General features: G+C 39.1%; 1 protein-coding gene across 3 annotated transcripts in view; it reads right to left on the bottom strand.

The window, feature by feature from the left end:
• cadm1a (cell adhesion molecule 1a) overlaps positions 1-22089 on the bottom strand; it is a 357276-nt gene that overhangs the window by 60581 nt on the left and 274606 nt on the right. For all 3 annotated transcript variants that reach the window (XM_054626035.1, XM_054626033.1, XM_054626034.1), the window contains 3 exons: positions 9534-9686; positions 8163-8300; positions 118-276 (listed from right to left, as the gene is read on the bottom strand). In XM_054626035.1, the coding sequence (XP_054482010.1) occupies positions 118-276; positions 8163-8300; positions 9534-9686 (450 nt within the window). The remainder of the gene's footprint in view (positions 1-117; positions 277-8162; positions 8301-9533; positions 9687-22089) is intronic.

Below are 22089 nucleotides of genomic sequence, written 5' to 3' on the forward strand. Positions count from 1 at the left end.
AGTTCGAGTTAGGCTTAATCGTTAAGCTGATGAGACACTTGAAAAATGAAAGAATTACCTAATACAGCTTAAATATCCATTCAGATTTATTTTTTATTACTGACCAAAAGTACTTACACTGCACCTCCAGGTATTTCTGTGCTTGGAAGTCCTTGACTGCAGGGTGGTCTACGATGCAAGCCACTGGAACACCATCATCCTCCTTACTAACAGTGAACGTCACCCGGCTGGTTACTGAGTACATCTTGTCGTAGGTCATATCAACTTTGGGCTTGCCTATTGGAAACATTAAAACACAAGCAGAATTAAACACAGCAATACGGATGCATTTTGTATTCCAGTTCAAATGAGAATGAGAATCAAACAGAAAGTCCGTAAAATTCACTTCACTCAGTTTGGTCTGGCCTGGACACAGTTAAGTTAAAAACCAAATTCCTTAGAAATCATTAGTATAAGCTCTTAGCTTTTAACTTAACAACCCATTGATTGTTGTTTGAAAGTCCAGTTTAATGTCATGAAAACTCAGACATTTCAGGTAGCTATTAACAGAAAAGGAATAAATTATTGATAACCAAGTTTTAATTTATCTTAGAATAAGCCCTTCATAACTACAAAGGAAGAAGGTCCTCTTCACTGAGTCTGCTGTGTTGCAAAGGCATGTTTCTACAGTCGGCATGAAAAGACAAACAATAAATCTAGGAGGAACCTTTTGCGTTTTCATGTTATCTGAAAGCCATTGTAGTTCTCCGACATGCTTGAGAAACTGCAGTAACGTGACCTTCTAAATCATGGTGCAGCCGGCTACCATCTAACGTCCGTTGCTCCTTAAGTATTTCTATTGTGGTAAAGATGGACTCTGTGCAAGGCGAACGTCGTTTTCAAAGGTTTTGAATAACTGAAGGTTGAAAAACATGGAGATTTTTCCAGAAACATAACACTCATCTCTATCCATCCATAGCCACTTATCCTTTGTAAGGTTACAGGGGTTTGGCGCCTATCCCAGCTCACAGTGGGTGATAAGTAGCATACACCCTGGACAGGATGTCTGTCTATAACAGGTTGACATATATGAACATACAACTATTAACACCTGCAGGCAATTCAAAGGCACCAATTACTCTAACCTTAATGGGTTTGGTCTGTGGGAATACACCAGAGCCGATGGAGAAAAAACCTGCACAGAAGCCTCCATTTAGCTGGAGGATTTGAACCAAGGACCCTACTTGCTGTGAGGCAACAGTCATCACAACATCCCCTTCATTCGTCCCATTTTCTTGTAGTCCCTGAATTGTAACCTTTAATGTTCTAATTCAAACTCAAACACTAAACACTGTACTGCTTGTTGTCTTAATCACTTAAATGTCTCTTCGTAGTTTGCTGGTTGGTTTGCTTCCTCCTTCAGGGCTCCATTGATTTTTAGTGTGTTTTCCAAACTAAAGTCTTATCATGAAAACTGGGCCCCAAAGGTTTAGCCTGGCTGAACAAAGAAATAAATGAATAAAGCCGGCATACCTTTATTTTAAAAATCTTTGAAAACATTACCAAAGGGTCATATTTTGGATTTCTTCCTAACTTGCTGAAACTATTATTTTATACACCCTTGGTTCCTCTGGGAGTACTTTTTGAACAACTTGTTCTCGTTGAAGGGTCAGGCCACTAAGATTTACTTGTGAAAAATAACAAAGCTGAAACCTCTGTGCTCAAGGCTGCAAGGGAAAATGCTGATAAACACGGCCATTGTGTGATTGCAAGCAGAATGTCTTTCTTTCATTGACCTTACAAAATATGTAGAGTGGAAATGAGGAGGATGTCCTTGAGAATGGTCAGAGAAGGTGATTCGGCTAACAATTGCCTGCTGTCAGGGGCTACTGCGCGACTGTGAATCACTCATTAGGCTTCATGAAGCCAGATTTATTGTGTGGCCACCTTTGGCGCAGCTCTGTCAGATCTGAAGCCTGCAAAGTAACCCTCCTCTGATTAGTGGCTGCTCTGTAATATCACACAGACAATATGTTCTCCAAAGAAATGAAGAGGATACCTTATCACAGCCATACAAAATAAGAAGGATAGCTGGAGACCGCGCTGCATGGCAGAGTCACAAACAGAGATTGATTATTTTTACCCCTTTGTCCTACTTCCTAACAGTCTGTTGCACACGTGTGTTTGTGTCACATCAATAAAACAAGATAAAAAAAAGCAAAACGAGGCTGCCAAGAGATATGCTGGTAAAGAGAGAAAATCGGTCTTAATGTGAACAGTTGCATCCATCAGTTTGTATTTTAGCTGTATAATATGCACTAAGAGCACATTCTATCAACTCCTGCGCTGCAGCTCTGCCACAGTGGCGATGCCGTCACCGTGGTGACAGCTGTCTCTTTGGGATCTGGGAAAGCAAATCCGTGTGATGTGCCTGGTGTAAAGGAACAGGTTGTCATGAATAAATACCACTAGAGGCTTCAGATTCATGAAAGCACCTGAAACGGGAACCTGAAGGGGCCTGCTCAAATCAAAATGTCTTTTGAGATGCATGAAACAGTGGTGAGGAGACGTCTTTATTCCAGTCCGGTCTCTGGATCCCTGTCTTTACAGCTCAGGAATTCATTGTAAAATCATAATACTCACCTACAGAAGCTAAGTGTCTCTGGGTTTGGAACCGGTCCAATGGTATCATAAAGGGTAATGTGGTTGAGATGATCAACACATTAGTCTTAATTCTTGCCCCTCCTGTTCTTTAACCCTTTGCAATTATCACAAACTTCAAACTTGTCCATTTGCACAGGAAGCATACCAACCAGTGATACTATATAACAAATGCTACTGATCAGTGCTATCCTGAAACTATGAAGGGGACAGAAATCAGAACTACTAGTTTGGGAGGGGGATTTTTTTTTCTTTCTTGTTTTCTACTGGCCTGGATAGAGGTATCTTCACATGACCACAGAGCAGCCTCTAGCTCATTATCCATGTGGGGCTAGGTTAAGATAAAAGTTGCTGGTGCCCATTCCTGGAGGAAGGCGGAGCAGGCAGAGTACTCCAGTAAGAGGGACATCTGAGGGGAACTCCAAATGTGCTGCATCAAGTATTAATGACTTCGAGTTGAAACAATGTAGCTCTTGAGGGAAACACACTAGATGCATCAATACACACCGTGTGCTCATTGTTTTCTATTGAAGCCTACTCACTGAAGGCATCACGCTAGGTTGATGCTAATGCTGCTTTAGGATAAGATAGATCAAGTGTGGCAACATATCACGCAGCAATTCAATCGCATTGTCTCACTGGGTTGGCATATCCTGGCCAATGTTCCTTGACTACTTTTTCTGTGTAATCTCATCCAGTTTGTGATAGTAACGGGAATCAAATAATACGGGTCAAATCACATAGTGCTACGTGATAGGTACAGTGTGATTTGCCCTTTACCCATTATGCACAGTTAGCTCTCCTTGCAGTTTTAGGAAACAGTCTGGGTCACCACAAAGCACCAATACTGTGACAGAGCAGGGTTAGAGCTAATCTAGACTTTCTCTGTTTTAAACAGAGTTCCATCAAAGGCCAGCACCGCCCAGACCATTTTCTATTGGTCCACAGTCAAAATCTACCAGTACAGCTCTGTGTAATCTGAAAAATAAAAATATGAATGGCTTCATACACTTAATACACTGCTTAAAAAATCATTCTGGTGCCCTTGTTTTTATGTTTAATTCTACAAAACTATCAAGGAGCTGACAATTTTGTGATTTAAATGGAACAGAACCAGAAAAGCCCTTAGTGAGTATTAATAATTAGTTAGTGAAAGCTCTCTTCATTCTGTGTGAAGGACTAAGAACATTCTAAGAGACTAAGGCAAGCAGAGATGAACGTAACTGTAAGGCAGTGGAAGGTCAAGTGATACTTTATATTTAGACTCAGGTGGCTCTCTTTTCCTGTGCCTCCTCTCACTTCTTTAACTGTTATTGTTTAACCATATTCTAGTGGAGAAGAAAGGGAGTTAAACAAATGATATGTCTCTACACTTCAACTGCTTTTCTTTGCCCAAAATATTCTTTCATCCACTTGTAGAGTGTTCCTGCTGAGGAAGAGAGAAGGGTAATTGAAATCACACTGTGGTTGTCTCATAGGACTTGAGGCCAATGGCTGTTCTGGTCCCCGTCAGTCACTGATTTGCCCTGTCTGGCTTTTCTTTTCTTTTTTTTTTACCCCTCTTCCTTTATTTCGTCTGAAAAAAGAATTGAATGACCTTCAAAGCAACATCCGGCACTGCTACAACTCACACTTTTCATGACTTCGACTATGTTGATAGATCAAACAACATGAAAACAGTAAAATAAAAAGAAGAGGTGAAAATAGTGAGATTATGGGCCTGTGAATATTCAATGGTTGGATTTACATTGGCAAGCATGACGAATGCAACCTTTAAATGATATTTAGAGAGCCTGATTATCCCACCAGGTAATTAAGTTAAATTCAGGAGACGTTAATTAGAAATAAGTCCGCCAGGCAAGAAGCCACAGCCGAAGGTAATTTAAGTAAATTCTGTCCTGGTGTCAGAGCTCTGGCACCATCAGCCAATTCCTTTTCTTTCCATCTTTCATTTTCAGCAGAGCAACACCAGGTTTCTTATTTGAAATATGGCTGATGTGTAAACGCATTGTAGAGTTATGTGACGCATTAAAAAGGCTGTAATATCAGTTAAGTATTACTTTCCCAGACAGCAGGTATGTAAAATGGAAAACTGATGGATTTTACAAATGTTCCGCCCATTGTCTGTTTCAGCTAGTAGCACTTTTTCACCTGTGGCGGAAATAGATAAAAGCAAATGGCATGCTCCAAATGCAGTCTTGTAACAGGTGAGCCTTTAAGTACCACTGAGTGTAGTGTTATGTTAAAAAAAAAAAAATGCATCTGTCAATTGTAGAACTTCAAAGAGTGCTGAGCTTATTCTGTAAATGTAATTCCATTTCCCAACAAGTGTGGGAAAACATGAGAGCGAGGGGTCGAGTGGCATTCAGCGTTTTACAAACCACTCTTCTGCCATTTAACATAACAAGCAAATGACCATTGTTTTAAGGCTCAGTTAAAGAGCAGGTGAATACTCAGTAAAGGAGGGAAATATTACTAAAAGCAAATAGAGTCACCGCAAACGGAAACAAACAACATGCTGGATGGAGATGGTTCTGTACGGAGACACTGTGGCAGGATCCCATTAAACGGATATATACTGTGCATCCCTGAATAATGATTTAGTATTTCATAGTACCTAACAGCTACAGTGGTCACTGCTTCCACTTAGTCTACATCCATACACCATGTTTACAGATTTACTGTCAGATTTCTGTAGCAGATGTCTTAAACATCACTAAGTAATCATCATAAGGGATTAGAATAATTAACAAAGTACGATTTCTATGGGATATGGTAGCCATTTATTCATTTAACTTAAGGTTAAATTTAAAAACATTTTTTTTTTTACAAAAAGTATGTGATAGTATGGCACATTTTTAGATCCTGGTGTACAAAATATTGAAATACAAGATTACTACAGACAGTAAAATTCAAGTAAATTCAACTCTAAGTTTTAAGTAAAAAAAATGAGTCCATTTTTACAATTGGACATTGGAGGATTTGCATAATTAAGATACATCAACTTTGTAATACTACATTTAGGAGCTTCAATGAACCGTGACCACGGGAGCACTACATTTGGCTTCTTCCAATTTTTGCCTGTATATAATTGTCAGCAGAAAAATTGAATTTTTTTTGTGGTGTTAACAGCTAGTTTTACGACTATGCCTGACCTTGGCCCATTGTAGCATTCTCAGATTTGAGCAGACCACTAAGGATGTAATGTGCTGCGGTGTAAAGGTGAAACTGCTCAGGGCCTCCTACATAACTTCTGATTAGGACCTTTGTTTCAAAGTCTTTACAAAGCTTACTGTCTGGGCTCTGAGGTGGAGCTGCCTGGCAGGAGGCCTGTTCACCCCAGAGCTCTGCTCAGACTTCTAAAGCTCAGCTACCTTTGATGGAGGCATGAAAGTTGTCGCGGAGCCAACAGACTCTGGCCACCACTGCACAGCCACATTGCCTTAATGGAAACTATTCAAACTCACAGCAGAGCTCCATTTAAAAAGCTACAGCATTGATGCAAGCAGTAAATATGGGACCCCAGCAAGGGAAAAAAGAGAGTGTCCCTTAAAATGGTTAATTTATACACATGGTGCAAGGGCTTAAAAAATGCACACGTGCATGCAAAAGTTAGAATTTAGCAACACTTAAAAGTAGAATGTGCAAACCTACAGAAACTTGTGTGGAACACCATTGGCAATGTAGTGAAATAAAAGATTGTTTTCACAGAAAAAATTCTACTTCATGGCAAACACAGTCCTTACAATAATTCATGACCTTTTAAACCTAAAACACGGTTTTTGCTAGGCTTGTTCAACAAACCCTGTACGAAATGACAAGCAGTATTTTCGTGCATAACAAAATTGCTGTCACCTGGAGCAGTTTTATCTATTTCCATGGTCTTCCCTCCGTGGAGCAGCCCAACGGATTGCAGACTGCTCTATAAAGGAAATGCTCAGAAAAGGGCATCGAGCTCCAGTGTCCCCTGATGCCCAGCGGTGGGGCCTTGGCTCTACTGGTGTGTAACAACACACTATTTGGCATCGACTTTGGGATCTATCTCAACCACTTCTTCTTGATTTCTGAAATGGTTTGGCTCCCTGAGCATCACCTGCTGTGACATACTGCCCCTCAAGACATTTTGTCTTAGTTTAGCCAATACTTTTTAAAATCAGCAAACAGTGCAGTCCACCTGGTCTCAACAATAGTGTTACTATTGCAGGCTGTTTTTAAGTTTGGTCCTCATATTAAAAGTCCATGTTGGTTTAAGTCATAATTAGATAACTTCTTCCATCTTAAAACTGGGCAGTACATTTTTGGGGTCATTTGGCCAAAAATCCAAAATAACCTTTCAGTACATTGTAATTCGAGTGGTCTGAGATGCAACTAAACTTCGGCAACTCTTTTCGGCAACTCTTTTTGGCTCTGTTTCAGGTTTTGAAAAACTAGCCTATGACGGGAGACTTAGGCCCATCACAGGTCATTTCAGACAAAAGGCATCCCTATTGGCAGTTCTACAAATGCACATGCACGTGCAGGACGTTTCAGACAGTGAACGCCTGATTTAATGGCGGAATATCCTGAAGAAGAAGTTATTATTCCAGCATTGGCAACAACTGCCTGGACTGCAAAGCAACCCAAGAATGGATGACAAACTTATCAAAAAGAGAGTCTGACAATATTGGTAAAGTGTTTCAGAGATGGTGATGTTGGTAATATTTTAGCATTTTGTTTACAGTAGCCAAAGGCTCAAAGCTAGAGGTAGCTCACAGCAGTGGTTAGCAGAAGGCTAAACTATTAGCAACATTTTCTCACCATATCTCTAATAGTTCAGCCTGCTGAGCGAGCTTAAGTCTAGTTTAGTCAACAATTGATTATATGAGACTTTTTGAACATTTTAGTGTAGTTTTAGTCAGACAATGTGATAGCATTTCACTCAAAGTTTAGCAAAATGTGTTCAGGTTAGAATCCACCAGACTCGTCGTAGTCTTTAAGACCTTCTTTAAAATTCCAGAAGGTGTGTCTGACCTGATCAAAGATTTAAGTAAAACTTTGTCTTTTAGGGTTTGTGGACTGACTTCACCTTAAAAAAGCGGCTGATTAATTATACACACAATGTTCGCGGTAACAGGTGAAGATTCAGGATCATTCCTGAAAATTGCATCAAAGTGGCAGGAGTATAATAAGGGGAAGGATTAATAATCAGGAGGTTTTTAAAGCATAAAGGTCATGGTTTTCTTCATTTATTTGCTTTCATGCAGAATCAATATATGGTATCGTGTTTTTAAAAGCGAGGGTAACAGTGGAAGCATGAGTTTTCTTTCTTCTTAAAGGTGACATCATCATTCAGCCCTTTTTCTCTGGTTCATGACACACAGTGTGTTTTTCTCACACAGAAGTATTCTTTGTTTAGATAAACAATCGAAAAAGTAGACAGATGAACTTTGTCTGCAATACTGCATACCAGCGTTATTGTGTTAAGACAGGAAATGTCATGATAGATGATTGTGAGTGTCTCTTTATGGGCCGCGTCGACCTACCTGGAAGCTCTTTATCTCCCTTCATCCATCTGATGGTGGCGGCAGGCCTGCTGCTCATGGCAGTGCAGGTCATCTCTGTCTCGTTGCCCTCGCTCAGGACCTCATCCCGGGCCTCGATGATGGGGTTACCTGGAGGAACTACGACAGGACACACAGAAAAAACTCTGTAAACATGGGGGGGTAGTATTTCTACACCCTGAGCACTACATGATGAGAAGAGAACAGAGCTGACAGAGATAATATGTTTTTTTTAAAAGAGCCCCAGACCACTTTTTCGGCTGAAAACCAATGTATATGGGGGTTTAGATAGAGCTGTTGATGGAAATGGGTCAAAAGGTAGCCTATTTAGTGCAAAGCAATTTTAACCAGGCTACAGAGTGCAACAGAATGTGTCTTAAAACACAGAAATCAGTAAACATTTTTGCATTTCCTTGTTCTGAAGTCAATGTTTTTTGAATGGGCTTTTGGTTAGATGCTGTTGTCTGATGTTAGATTCCTGAAATTGCTCTAGGACAAAAAAAAAGCTTTTAAGTGTCTTAAAAAAGAAGGGTTGTTAACCAGTGGCTAAATGAGATTTTAAAAGTCCATCAGGCCAACTACTCCGACATTGAAGCCTCTTTTTGTATACTTGTGGTCATGTGACAGTGTTGTAGTTTGTTTAAGTAAAGGCAACAATGATTATAACTGTGATTCTAATGCATTATAAAAAAGATTATAATGTCTCACGACTATGGGAAATATAATACGATCCTTGTGAAAAAGCAGTTGAGTGCCCAGCAAGAATTATACGGGACACAGAAATGTAACAAAATATTCACATTAATATGTTGATATGGATTTCAGATTTCACTTTTGCTCAGAAGAGACTCCACAAATATATAAAAGAACAATCTTGCATGCAAATTAAACATGCACACGACATTCAAGTGAAACTATGCACACAATAACAGTTCATTCCACAGGTGTGTGTGTGTGTGTGTGTGTGTGTGTGTGTGTGTGTGTGTGTGTGTGTGTGTGTGTGTGTGTGTGTGTCCTTACAGTAGTCTGTATGCCTTGTTACATTATTACAGTTCACTTGTTAAAAATATGGCCTCACATTCTTGCAAAATGGCTACTGTATATTAGCTTGCTTAAACACTATACCATTATAACAAGACTTAATAAGCAACCACATATGACACACATCCAAACTGCTGTCAAAGCCTTTTGCAGTTTTCCTAGTGAGCTGTCAACCATGTTGCTCGTGATGTGAATGTTTGCTGTTTTCCTCAGTCTAAAAGTTAATTAATAGCCTTTTACCTTGCTGCGCCTAATAACATTGAGTGTTTGTGTGTATATTTATCTGCGTGTGTGTTTGTTTTGCTGTTTTACTTAGCACGGTGATGTCAGCGTAGGCTTCCTGTGGAGGGTCTGTGTAGAGCTGGCAAACATATCGACCCTCGTCTGACAGCGAGACATTAGACAGCGACACCCGCAGCTCATTGTCTGAGAAGTTCACCAGTTGAAAGCGAGCGTCTTTCAGTGCTGAAGGAGGAAAAAAACAAGGCCATTATTATTATTCAGATGGAATATATGTACACACTCAAGACATACACAGATGTACAGAAAAATATCAGTTAATACCACAAGTAATTTAACTAAACACTTAACTTAACTAAGTATTTGGACACATTTTTCTTCTTTATATCAGATGAACTTTGTAGGATTTGGAGTCCTTTTCATATAACATCCTTCAATTTTAGTGAGACAAACATAAATCGACAAACCAAACCTCATATATCACTATTTGCTGTCAAATCCTTTGCAGTGATTGACTGTTTGAGGTCGACGACCTGCAGACACCAGAATACCCCATCATAGCTGACATCTTTCCTGTGATGCTGGGCCATCTCCACTTTTGGCTTTATTGTTTTCTGTTTTGTTTTTTTTTGCTCAGTCAATTGAGGTCAGAATACCTCACTGTTATCATCTCTGCTGCCATCAACTACCTGCTCTGGCAATCAGACTGAAATGCTATTTCGTTACACTATTCCTTCAATCTGCTTCTGTTGTGACCTGTTCTTTTGGGGAGTGGTCGTCTTCATTTTGCCCTGAGAACTCAGTAGAAAGTGACATATCCGTTCTGCATATATCATTTTCAGTCGACACGTATGCTGGAGTCTCTGCTGCGAGAGGGTGTTAACATTTTTAGGAAATTTATGGAAAATTATGAGAGCTACGAAAACAAAACTAAAGTTATATTAACCATTCCTTTCCAGTAGGATTTAATGTATAATGAAGGGGAAATTGTCCTTTAATCCTCTAATTAAAAAAAGCAGCAAACTATCACAATCCAAAAAGATGAATAAGGGCATTTTTGAATTAAATATGACTTTTTTTTACATTACCAAAATAACCGAATGTGTTTTCTTTCAAATAACTAAAAAAATAACCATGGCAACAAGTATTACTGTATTCATCCAATTTCATTCTTTCTTTTCATCAACATTGACAGATTGAGATTCCATGTAGCACCGGAATGGTTGATTTAGACAAATAATAAAAGCACAATAGCAATGATAAGTTTTGGTTTTCTTTTGTCCGCTTCTTCTCTCTGAGAAGGCGTGCTTGTATAAAAATGCATATTTAATAGGTTTGTATATGCACAAAGATGCCTCTAGTCATTTTAGCTTAAAGTGCATCATAACCTCAAGACTGCTTCGAAGAACTTTCCAGAGAAAGCAATGAAAGAAAATCCCAGAAGAAGACACACTTTACACTTGAATAACTTCCTCCTGTTTAATCCTGTTTGGCATGTGCAGTCATACAGAACATGCTAACAACATGATTAGTACAAACAGAGGCCTCCTGATTGGCTGTCAGTTAGTTGGCCTGTAAAGTAATCGAGGAGGAATCCATAAATTCCATCTCTTCCTCATCTGGAGCCACTTTAATCTAGCCTTACCTTGTTTGCCCATCTACCTAAGCACACTCTATCAGCTGTAATGTAGAATGACACCATGTGGTAAGATGAAAGCCAACCAGTCTCCATCCCCCTTTGATGTGCTGATAAATTCTGCTCTGATTGACGGCAACTCCAGGCTCTTTACACTCTGCACCCTCCTTGTATATATCTGTGTACTCATCCTCTGGCTCAGCTATTTTCTTTTCCTTTTTTTAAAGCTTAACATATTAAACATGGAAACTTCTGACACACAAGACCTATAAACAGACATAAATAGATTTTTTTTTTTTTTTTTTTTTTTTTTTTTTTTTTAAATGCCAGTCTACGTTATGATTTTACAGATGATGAACAGATGGAAGGCGATGTTTCTGTATTTGCCTTCAACGTCAAGAGAAAAAGAGGGAAAAAAGGAGAAAGTTGTGGAGACGGCCAGTAGGAAATAAGAAAACTAATCACCACGATTGATTTTGTGCATCATTAAACAAGAACATCAGGCACATTTTAAGTGATACCATAAGGCTGACTGGAGATGAGACTTTATTGTCACCACATTAAGGAAAAAGATGTGGAAAGATATGAGTATACTCATTTTCAATGACGCCCTTGTCCATGATGCATTACATAGATACTTATAATGTGTTATAATCTGCTAATAGCACTGTATAGTTATAGTTTAGAGCACTCGTAAATAACCATAATGCTTTATCATAAAAGACAATGCTAGTGCTAACATGGCCAGGTTCCTCATGCTCTCTGCAAAATGGTGCAACCATTGCAGGTCTTTGGATTGTCCAAAAGGAATACTACCGCACGGATATGTGTGTGCAGTGTTTAAGTGAGCAGTTGTCTGAATGAGTGTGAAAACCATATGCTGTATGTCTGTTGCTCTGTGGACACAGTTATTTCCGTGCGTCTTTATCAACCTCACATTTACATGTGTATTGTCGGAGAGATAGACTTGAAGCCTAAATAAACACTTCAAGTCACGGTTGCGCTCTTGAGACGGAGCTGCGACGCGGCCCAGCACAGAGCCGGTGCAGACTTCTGCAAAGATTAAAATGAGAGTGTATCTGTTGTGAGAGATGCGTGAGTGAAAAACACGCCTGATACACTTGCGGTCTAGATGGAGGGGTTATCCAATTGTATGTTGTATTCATTCAATCAACAATAAAGCTAGGGTTGTTGTAGTCACACCTGGCGGAGAGCTGCGATCTATTGAGTTCACCTTTCTAGTTTAAATCTGTAGTCTGTGAACAAGTTTTACATTTTCTTATTTTAAAGGCCCTTGTTGGAAACGGGCATTGGAAATTAGAAGTAGCTAGCTTGTTGTGCAATCCTTATGTATATTATGTCCTTAGCAAATAAACACTGAAATGACTTATAAGGTCAAGTATCAATATTTCATAATTCCTGATCACTCACTTATAATGTATTACAGCTATGGGAACTATAAATACACTATGATCCTTGCAAAAGAAAAGTGAATTATTATGATAATTGAACTTTTAAGTCATTATAAAATGTGTAATGATTATAGCTATACAACATGCTATATTTACAAGTGCTTATAAGTATAATCATACAGAGCTATGATCAGACTATAATGCATTATATCCAGGTTTATGATCATAAATCTGCATCCAAAATCTGCATCCAAAATTTAAATTATTAGTCTCAACATAAATGTAGGCTCTGTTTAGCCTAATAGAAAGAGAAAAAAGACTTGGCCACACAGTTGGTTGCTTTGAACATCACATAATGTGCTGCTGCTGCCACCTTCCCACTTCCCTCTGTCTTTGATTATCCTGCCAGAAAGGTCTGCTGACGAAAATTCATAGTACAAAGACACAAGGCAAAACTCGAAGGAAGCAATCTGAAAATGCAGCATACAAGGAGGTTTTTTTTCATGCAAATGGTTATTCTTTCCCATCGTTCTTCACATTTGCTTAAAAAAAAAAATGGTTGGTTTCCATTAGTGAAGCTATTAGATTATTTTATCTAAGCACAATGAAGCCCTTATTGTGGCACATGAATAATACGCCCATAATTAGTGTAGCTGATTCAAAAGCCTTGTTAGCTCTCATTAAAATGAGAGGTCAGACTCTAATACTAATGATTTAATTGAATTAAATACTGCCAGATTAAAACATACCAATGCTGCAGTATGCAGATGCACTGAAAAAAGTGTACAACCTGTTTTCAGAGGCAGAGCTGCTACGGAGGGAAAACTACTCTCACTACTTTTTTGCTACTGTTATGATAAAGATATATGGAGATATATAATAGATGAATCGAGGGCATTGTGGTAAAGGTTACCGGGAGCAGTGTAAGCATCTCAATCGTGTAGTTCTGCTATGAAATGAGAAACAGTAGAAGGATCCAAGTTGAATTCTTAGATATTAAGGTAGATGTTTAATATAAGCTTTGGAGGACAATATGGTGTCTAAAACAAGTTTTTAAGGGGGCCTAAAATGTTCATTTTCAGGTTCATGCTTGTATTTTGGGTTTCTACAAGATGCATGTTTTAATGTACACAAAACATCTGCATTCACCGCTTTACTGCCCGTTTCTTTAAACCCCTTACCCCAAAAAGCCCAGTCTGAATTTCAAATCGGAATGGCTTGTTAAATCCTGTTTTCTGACCTGGGCAGTCAACGAAAAAACTGACTGAGTTGTCTTATTTCACAGTTTGTGCATTGGTAGGCACTCCGGACAACCGAATATATTCTCACAAGCACTGAAAAAGTATTAAAAAGCATATCCCTTTCAATTAAAAAGAAGCCTGAAGGTCACTAAAAGCAGAATATAACCACCAGACGACCTGTTTTGCAGGAAGAGGATATAAAAAAATGCTGTTATTAACATAGATTTCGAATTTGCAGTTGGAAAATAAATATTTATGTTTAGAGTAAAGAGCAAGGAGCGTGTTATTGATAAGTTGGACGCCTACCAACAGTTACCAAACATATTTGATCCAGATTTAGAGGAATTGAATAACCCACATGATTTCTCTCCTTTAGAGCTGACATTTCCTATTATGTTACAGTGGGTTTCACCTTTTTTGTTAAATATTCCACAAAATGTTGACTGAGGCTGAGGTCTGGTGGGTCCAGATGAAAAGCCAGCCACGCGAGCCAGCACAACTTAAAAAAAGAGATGGAAAGCAACCGTAACATTTAACCAAGAAAGTGCTTTGGCAACCGCAACTCTTCCATTAAGGCTGCTGTTAGCCAGTCACCTTTAGCCTGTATGTTTACCGAGAGTAGAGATGCTTTGTTTGTTTGGCTCTGACAAACCTTTCAGTGCAATAAAGAGGAGTAAGAGTCTGGAGTTGGAAATTTGGTTTGAAACATAGTTGTACATGGTCTGAAAAGTTTGTGATTCTATGGTTTGTATCAACCAGTGGGAGTAGCTGTCACTGATCTCAACAGCAGAGTTGTTGACCAAACCAGAGATAATGAATGGTGATTCAAAGCTCTGAAGCCAAAATATTTCCGAAGAAAATATGACAAATTTTAAAATATGCTGCAGTGTTACAAATAACAGTTTTAGATTTGGAATCAGACCTGCACAAAGATCAAATAACTTGTTCCTTTGCCAATGGCCTTCTCTTCCATCAACACGACAAAATCCTTGCCAATCAGATATAATCCATTTCAGGAAAAAAAAAAATTCTCCGGGAATTCATAATCCTCTTATGTATCACGTCTAAATAAGGCCTTGTGGTATAAGCATGAGCCGAATGAATAAAAGCCTTCTAATACACGTTGAAAAGATACACCGAGACACTGTGGCAAGGACACAGTTCCCCATGCTCAGGGCTCGGGGCAACAATACTGTAGGCTCAAAGAGATACAAGGACAGACGATGGAGAACAGCCTGGTCAACAGCCTGGACAACACAGCAGACAGTTCTTTTATTGTTACGTCAGAGCACACTAGAATATAAATCCTCTCTGTGTACTTTGGACAAAAAAGGCGGGTGACCTTAAGCTTCGTGCTCTTTTTGGCCTGTTCTTCTTCTTCTCTTGTTCTATCATATCTGATAGCCTGAGAAGGACATCACAGATGTCTGACAAAGGTAAATGATAGTCATGTCTTTGGAAGAGAAGTCTGTCCAAACTCTGAAAGGCTGCTCATTATCTGATCTGTCACTTTTTACAGCTGATAGTGATGAAGCTAATTTAAAAGCAGTGATAAGACGGTACAGTAGAAGGAGACTTTGTGAGGTAGGTGACAAAGTGAAAGTTAATTTTTCCTCTTCCTATTCAGGTTAACGAGTGCAGTTTGACTTTTCATGAAGATTACTGCAGAAAGACAGTATGCCAGCTTCAATGAATCCTGTGATTTCCTGTGCATTTCTTGTTTGTAATGCTGTTTATGTGTACCACTCTCTGAAACAAATAGAGGAAACTATAAAAAAAAAAATACATTTTGGTAAACATTGAGAGCCAGAGTAGTAAATAGTGTTTCATTAGTGCAGTGCAAACTCAATGTGTGCATGCATGAGTAGAGGAGCATGTGTCTTAAAGGATATGCTAGGACTTAAGCAGTCTGAGCCAAATGAAGCTGGCGTCCTCAAAAGTCTTTTTAGTGCAGAATTCGATCATTGAGTTTCCACAAACTGTTTCATTCAGGCAGCTGCATGTGGGTTTGTTGCTGGGACGGAACGAAGTGGCAACAAACGTGACTGCCGGGCAGAACTCAGACTAATGAAGCTCCACATTAGCTGAAGCTTAACTTTTTAATGCTTTTCTTTTTTAACAGTTTGAGGGCGGCGGATTTTGTCGCCCATCTTTTACATTGTAGGCACTCATAGCTTTGTGGCCGGTACAAAGAGAAGTATTGTATTAAGATACATGTGAAAAAATGAGACCCAGTCCTCTAATGTTTGCATTAGACCCTATGGTCATGGAGTCACGTCCCGTCTCATATTACCAGTCAGCACTTAACTACTAAATGGGCTGCGTATAGATAGCACTTCTGAACTTGAGAAGGACAAAGTGCTTTCCAAAGCCTCTCATTCACCCACGCAAGCACACACACGCACCCACACACACACACACACACACACACACACACACACGCACACGCACACGCACACGCACACCTGGATGGCAGCTCATCAGGGACAATTTGAGTTTCAGTGTTTTACTCAAGGACACTTTAACATGTGGACAGGATGGTGGGAATCATAATTTCTCACAGTCATAACTGACTCGACAAAAGGAATTCATTTTTCAAGAAAAAAAAAAGTTTTTGAAGTGTTTGAACGAATAACAAATAGCATTGAGGACTTGTGAGTTTTTTCTGTCGTGTCCTCTCAGCGCTGGTAACTATTGTATGTCAAACATTTGAGAGGATTTTCTGATAAGGATTTTCTGATGAAAAAGATGAAAAATTGAATTCGCTATTACTATTGCCAGAGCATTTACATTAAAGGGCAAAGTGGTATGTCTGATCACTCGAGTGAATTGTCTTCACAAATCTATGGCCATTACAAAAATCATGGCTAAAACAACTTGATGAAGTTCTGCATAATAACCTATACTCAACATTTCATCTCCTACATGGTCACCTTGAGTGGAGATAAATTCATATTTCATGTTTTGAAGTTATCAAGACAAAATTAGAGTGAATGAGTCTTGTGGTGAAAATAAACTTGAATACAAGACATAAGATAATTGGGATCAATACATCCTCTAATGGCTCTTTTCCCCAGATGTTACTTTATACTCATCTTGCTTGTTCTTCCCCCTCTCTTGATTCATTTTCATGCTTTCATTGTTTCTTTCATTCTCTACATTTCATTTGAATCATTTCTTCTCCGGCTTCAGCCGACGATGACTCCCATCCAGAGCGAGCAGGCGATGATGAGTGTGCCTCGCCTAAGTGTCTGCAATCAATTGTGATTAGTGGCTGGTGCTAGTTTTTGAGAGGAGCAAATCAAAGTTTTTTCACTGGGTGTCAGAATGGGTGAGAGGTGGGCCGGGGGTAATTACATTCGTCCCAAAAAAACTCCTCCCCACTCTAGGTGAAGTCCAGGCTTCCAAATCACTGTGTAGTCACCACCCAATCCCAAAGTATGGGAACACTTAGCATTGCCTCAGCAGTGTTCAGGACTCTGGGGCTTTTCTGTCTTTGGCACAACTGGCTGTAATCAAAGTACTGCCTGTTCTTATGTTCCTTCCAGTATTTTGTATTGTTGGAGTTTTTAGAATCCCACAAGAGCTTTTCTGACTCACAATGACATTATCAGTCACCTAATATTTTTCATTGTATCAGTCCTTTTTCATTGTATCAGTCCTAATAAGAAAATGTTCTTATTAGGTTGCACTAAGTGAGAAGTACACACATGTATAGAATGGTTAGCAGCATACCTGATGAGGGATTAAAACAATTAAGGCTCAGGCCGTGCCGTTTGGCTTTTAAGACTTATGTTGCTGCTCGCATAAACCCTCCAACAAGAAGCTCTTCACCTCGATTAATGTCATATCCTGTTAAGAAAAAAGGTACACCGATGCTTCAAACCACATTTTTTACTTCCATCAGCTTGTCTAGAGGAATAATTTTTGTTTCAAAAGTGCAAATGTTTCGATTGTTTTGGTTCTGACCACTACAACCAGACCAGAACAATTTCATTAAAAATAGAGTTCCTCAAATGTTTACACACTAATACTGGTATTTGAGACACAATGCCCACAACAATGATCTTGCACCAAATCCCTGAGTCAATTCTGCTGAAACACAAACAAGTTTCCTGCTTTATACTCAGATTGCAGTTCTAAATCACACTTTTTTCAAAAGACTACAAGCAATTATTTTACATTTGGCACAATCTTCATGGATAAAATCTCTTGTGTTCACATGAAACACCCTTCCATTAAAAATGCCCAACTTAAATGTCAGACGAGCCACTCTGACCCCTCACATGGGCAAATACATGTTGCACAATCGTTCATTGTATCTTAGCAACCTAAAATAAATGTCAACCCTAAAATATCAATATCAGATTGATTGTAAGCTATGTTTACAATATTTTGCTGGTTTACCTTGCCGTGAGAACGTTGTTTTAGAGGGAGAGCTAAAGCCTTTGTGTCCATCTATGCTTTCGCCAAAGCCAGAAGATTCCATTGAAAAAAACTGTGATTTAAACCATCAGAACACAGAAATGAGTCCACTGCTGCCTCGATAGATTAGTTTGTGTGAATTCAGTAAATCCGAACTAACTAAAGTAGTGAGACTATGGATAACAGCTGGTTCTCCAAGCTAGAGGTGTGTTGACCATCCTCTACTGTAGGTAATACACTGCTCTATTAAGACCAGAGTAAAAATGTTTGTGAATGTTGGACATTTTTTGGGGGTTACCAGAAATGCGACCTTGGTACTTATACACCCCACTTCAAAACACCAGAACTACCCTTTTAACCCACCTATTAATTCCACCAAATTTTCCTAAATTTATAGACAGATGCACAAAAAGAAGAGCTACTTGAAAAACACACAAAGCCAAGAATGAGTTGAAAGACTAAAGTCTATCTCAACCATCTTCCAGTTGGACCTCTTGCTGTTTCCACTTGACATGAACATACCAGAACCCTTTCAAGTGTGAGAATGATTTAACAGTTACCTGTTGTTAAAGATCATGGTCGCCGACTCAGAAAGAGCAACATTGCAATTGGTATGAGTGATGACATGACATTTTTCACTTGGCTTGGGTGTAGAACACCGTAAATGATTGTCGAGGATACACAGTGAACCACTGCTGCCTATTCATGATTCAACATGTTTATCATGAATGTGTAACAAACCAACACGACAGTTCAATCCCTCTTAAGTCACGATTAGTTTTCAATGGAGCAGTCTTCGTACCCATCAGGTTAAATATGTAAAATATGAAATGAAAAAATAACCATCCATATAATTTAAAAGTAAATATATATATATATAAAGATTATAAGTAAGTAATGTCATTAACCACAGTTGGCTCAATTGCTGATAAATCAATTCATTAAAATAATAATCACGCTAAATTCAGTCTCTTCGCTTCTGTATGTCCAATTTCATATTCTAAAATGTATTTCCTTCTAAGCTGCCTTATTAAGCTGTTTTCACACAAAGCCTTTTACCCTGATCCTTGCTGGCCTTCTATGGACAGATCACCCACTGCTACAGAAGCCGCAATCTTCCCCTCCTCCGCAGGAGAGCAAGGGCAGTGCTCGTGTGTCACCGCTCAAGTGCTCCTATTAGTCTTTTTTATCCAAGTAACCATGGACGTCAAGAAGAAGATATTTTGCTTTTGTGAGTGATGTAGGAAGGAGGTTTGCGCATGTGTTCTTGGTAAATGAAAATAAGATCTCTTTGCAGTCTCCAGTATAAATGCTGCAGTATTACTATATGCTTGTGCATCTTTTGTTCATCAACCTTATTCATGCTACAAGGCCACATCAGTTACGCACATGTGAAGTAAGTAGCAGAGGTGTGATGCTGGTTGTTAAGCTGAAGACACGGTCTGAGATTTTGCCAAACTCGTGGGAGGATTTTTTTTTATTATGCTTAAATTTCAAGGAATAGATGTTTGGTAATGATAAAAATGTGTCTTTGTGCATTCAAAAACCTCTGGTGATGTCATAATTGAGGAATTGTTGTATGTCAAATATATCACTGCGCTCCCTGTTGTAAAATGTTGTAATTGATCATATAATTCCTGCAAACAAAACAAATGCTTTTGAAGGATGAGTTGTGTCTTACATTGGGTAAAAAAACTAAAACATATGGCATTTTGAGCTACAACATTCCAGCTTGGTGTTTACTACCTCTAGCAACACACTTCACATGTTAAACAGGTCATTGAGCCATGGAGACATCACCAGCTGTGCATACGCTGGTTTCTAAAAATAGTGAAAACAACAATGCATATACAAGCATCATTAGTTTTTCTTGTCACAGAAGTTGAATGCTGCTGCTTAGTTTGAGGTAAACGCGGCAAACCCTTCTCATACTTCTTTTCAGTGTTGGAAGATGTACTCAGGTCTTTTACTTAAGTAAAGGTAGCAATTCAACTGTGTAGAAATAAAGGTTACCTTTACATACTGGGGTTGAAATCACAACTGCTCTAAGTGGACATGAAGTGTAACATTATGGTGACCAATAGTACAGTGTATTCTGTTCAAGTAACTGCAGCCAGTTTCAAAGCACTCCTTCCTTTCTGTCCGTTTGCCCTCTCTTGCTCTCCATCTCAAACTCGCAAACATAATCCACCACTGTGGATTATGGAGATGGCAGATGTGTTATTTTGAAGGGGGCAATGTTGTTTGGAGGCTGCCTGGTGGATGCCATGTCATAATGAAGAGGCGCAGCTGCGGCGAAGATGCCTGGGAGGGATCACAGGAGATCAAGGAGCCCCCCCCCCCCATCAAAGGAAAAACACCTTGCCCTTGACAGCCAGCTTGTGGGAGTCGGCTCACTGCGACTCTGCACAACAGTGGATAAATACCAAGCTTGTTTTAGCATACGCACGAAGCCTTTCTGCCAGTGTGCCCTTGTATAGTATGTAGAGGGTGTGTTTGATAGGTGCTGAACATGACTAAGGAGGGGTGGTGAGCTTGGAGGAGGGCCTGACACTCACCTCACAGGGGGGAAAAGAAGTCTCTGGTGGATCCGAATGTTGAAAGAAATATGTCATGAGTCTATGTGCAGTATGTTTGTGCACACGGCTGAAGTCTGAACTCAATAAACAAGTCAAAAGATATAAAAAATGTACTCTAACCGCAGAAGACAACAGGCAGCCATTTCATGTATACCAAAACATCTGGAAAAGATACAGATAATAATATTAAATATGCAGCTTATGAACATTCATAATTAAAAATGTATAAATTAAAAATAGCAGTGAGGGGCATTGCTGCAAACTGTGTCTGCATTGTTATGTCAAAAGGAGGAATACAATTAAAACTACAAAAAAACTTTAGAAAGGGGATTTGCAAATTAAACTTCAACTAATGCTTCTATTGTTTTGTTGCTTAAATTAATTTTTCTTTTAGTCGTAAAATAAGATAAAATAAGATAATCCTTTATTAGTCCCGCAGCGTACGCTTCCGTATCTTAAAACTGCGGACTTTGAAACAAACTCAGAGATACAAAAGTCCTCATCTCCCTTAAGCTTATCAAGTTCTCATCAGTAACAAGTTAGAAATAGCTCCCACTTTCACATCCAGCAGGCATGGGACAACATTATCAAGTATTTGAAGTTGTGCATCTGTGCACCTGATGAACATTAGTGCAATATTACTCTCCTTTTTGCTCTAGTTTTGGTCTCCACCATCTCTGCGGTAAAATAACTGCCTTCTAAATGTTCCACTATGTTCACTATCTCGTTGTTATTATCCATGACAGTATGTGGCTGGAATTGTTTTCAACTTGTGAGTCTGTCTATGTGTCATCATATATGTATTGATGTTTTGGTAATATTGCATTAAACTCACTACCAGGTAATACTTTGTCAAATGATTTATTTTATTTCGGGTGGTTGGATCAATTTAGCATTAACTGGAAGCAATACAGGGATGTAACAATTTCTCTAAAATTGTAAATCGAAACAGCATTTCTCTGATCAAATCCTCTCTCTCATCATCAGATGCATCTTGGAGAACGCATCTTTTTTTAGAGCCAATGTGTGGGAGTAGGGTGTGACACATTCTCTCGCACACACGCACACTCACATGCTTGGTGTAGGTCATGCTGAGAGAGCATTGACCTGACCAGTGGCTTAAACCGATAACATAGCTAAAATAACAGATAAACTCCATTTCAGTGGTGAAGCCACCTCGTTTTTCATGCAAAGAAGAATGGAACCGTATCTGCCATCTGACACGTTTGCCTTGTAGCTGTGTTTAACCGGACAACAAGCACTGTTGGAGTTTTTCTAGAACTGATTGCACAATAAATGTCCTTTTTTTCCACAAGCTTATACACAAAAGAAAAC

The sequence above is a fragment of the Anoplopoma fimbria genome, chromosome 24, assembly GCF_027596085.1.
Source record: "Anoplopoma fimbria isolate UVic2021 breed Golden Eagle Sablefish chromosome 24, Afim_UVic_2022, whole genome shotgun sequence".
Classification (NCBI taxonomy): domain Eukaryota; kingdom Metazoa; phylum Chordata; class Actinopteri; order Perciformes; family Anoplopomatidae; genus Anoplopoma; species Anoplopoma fimbria.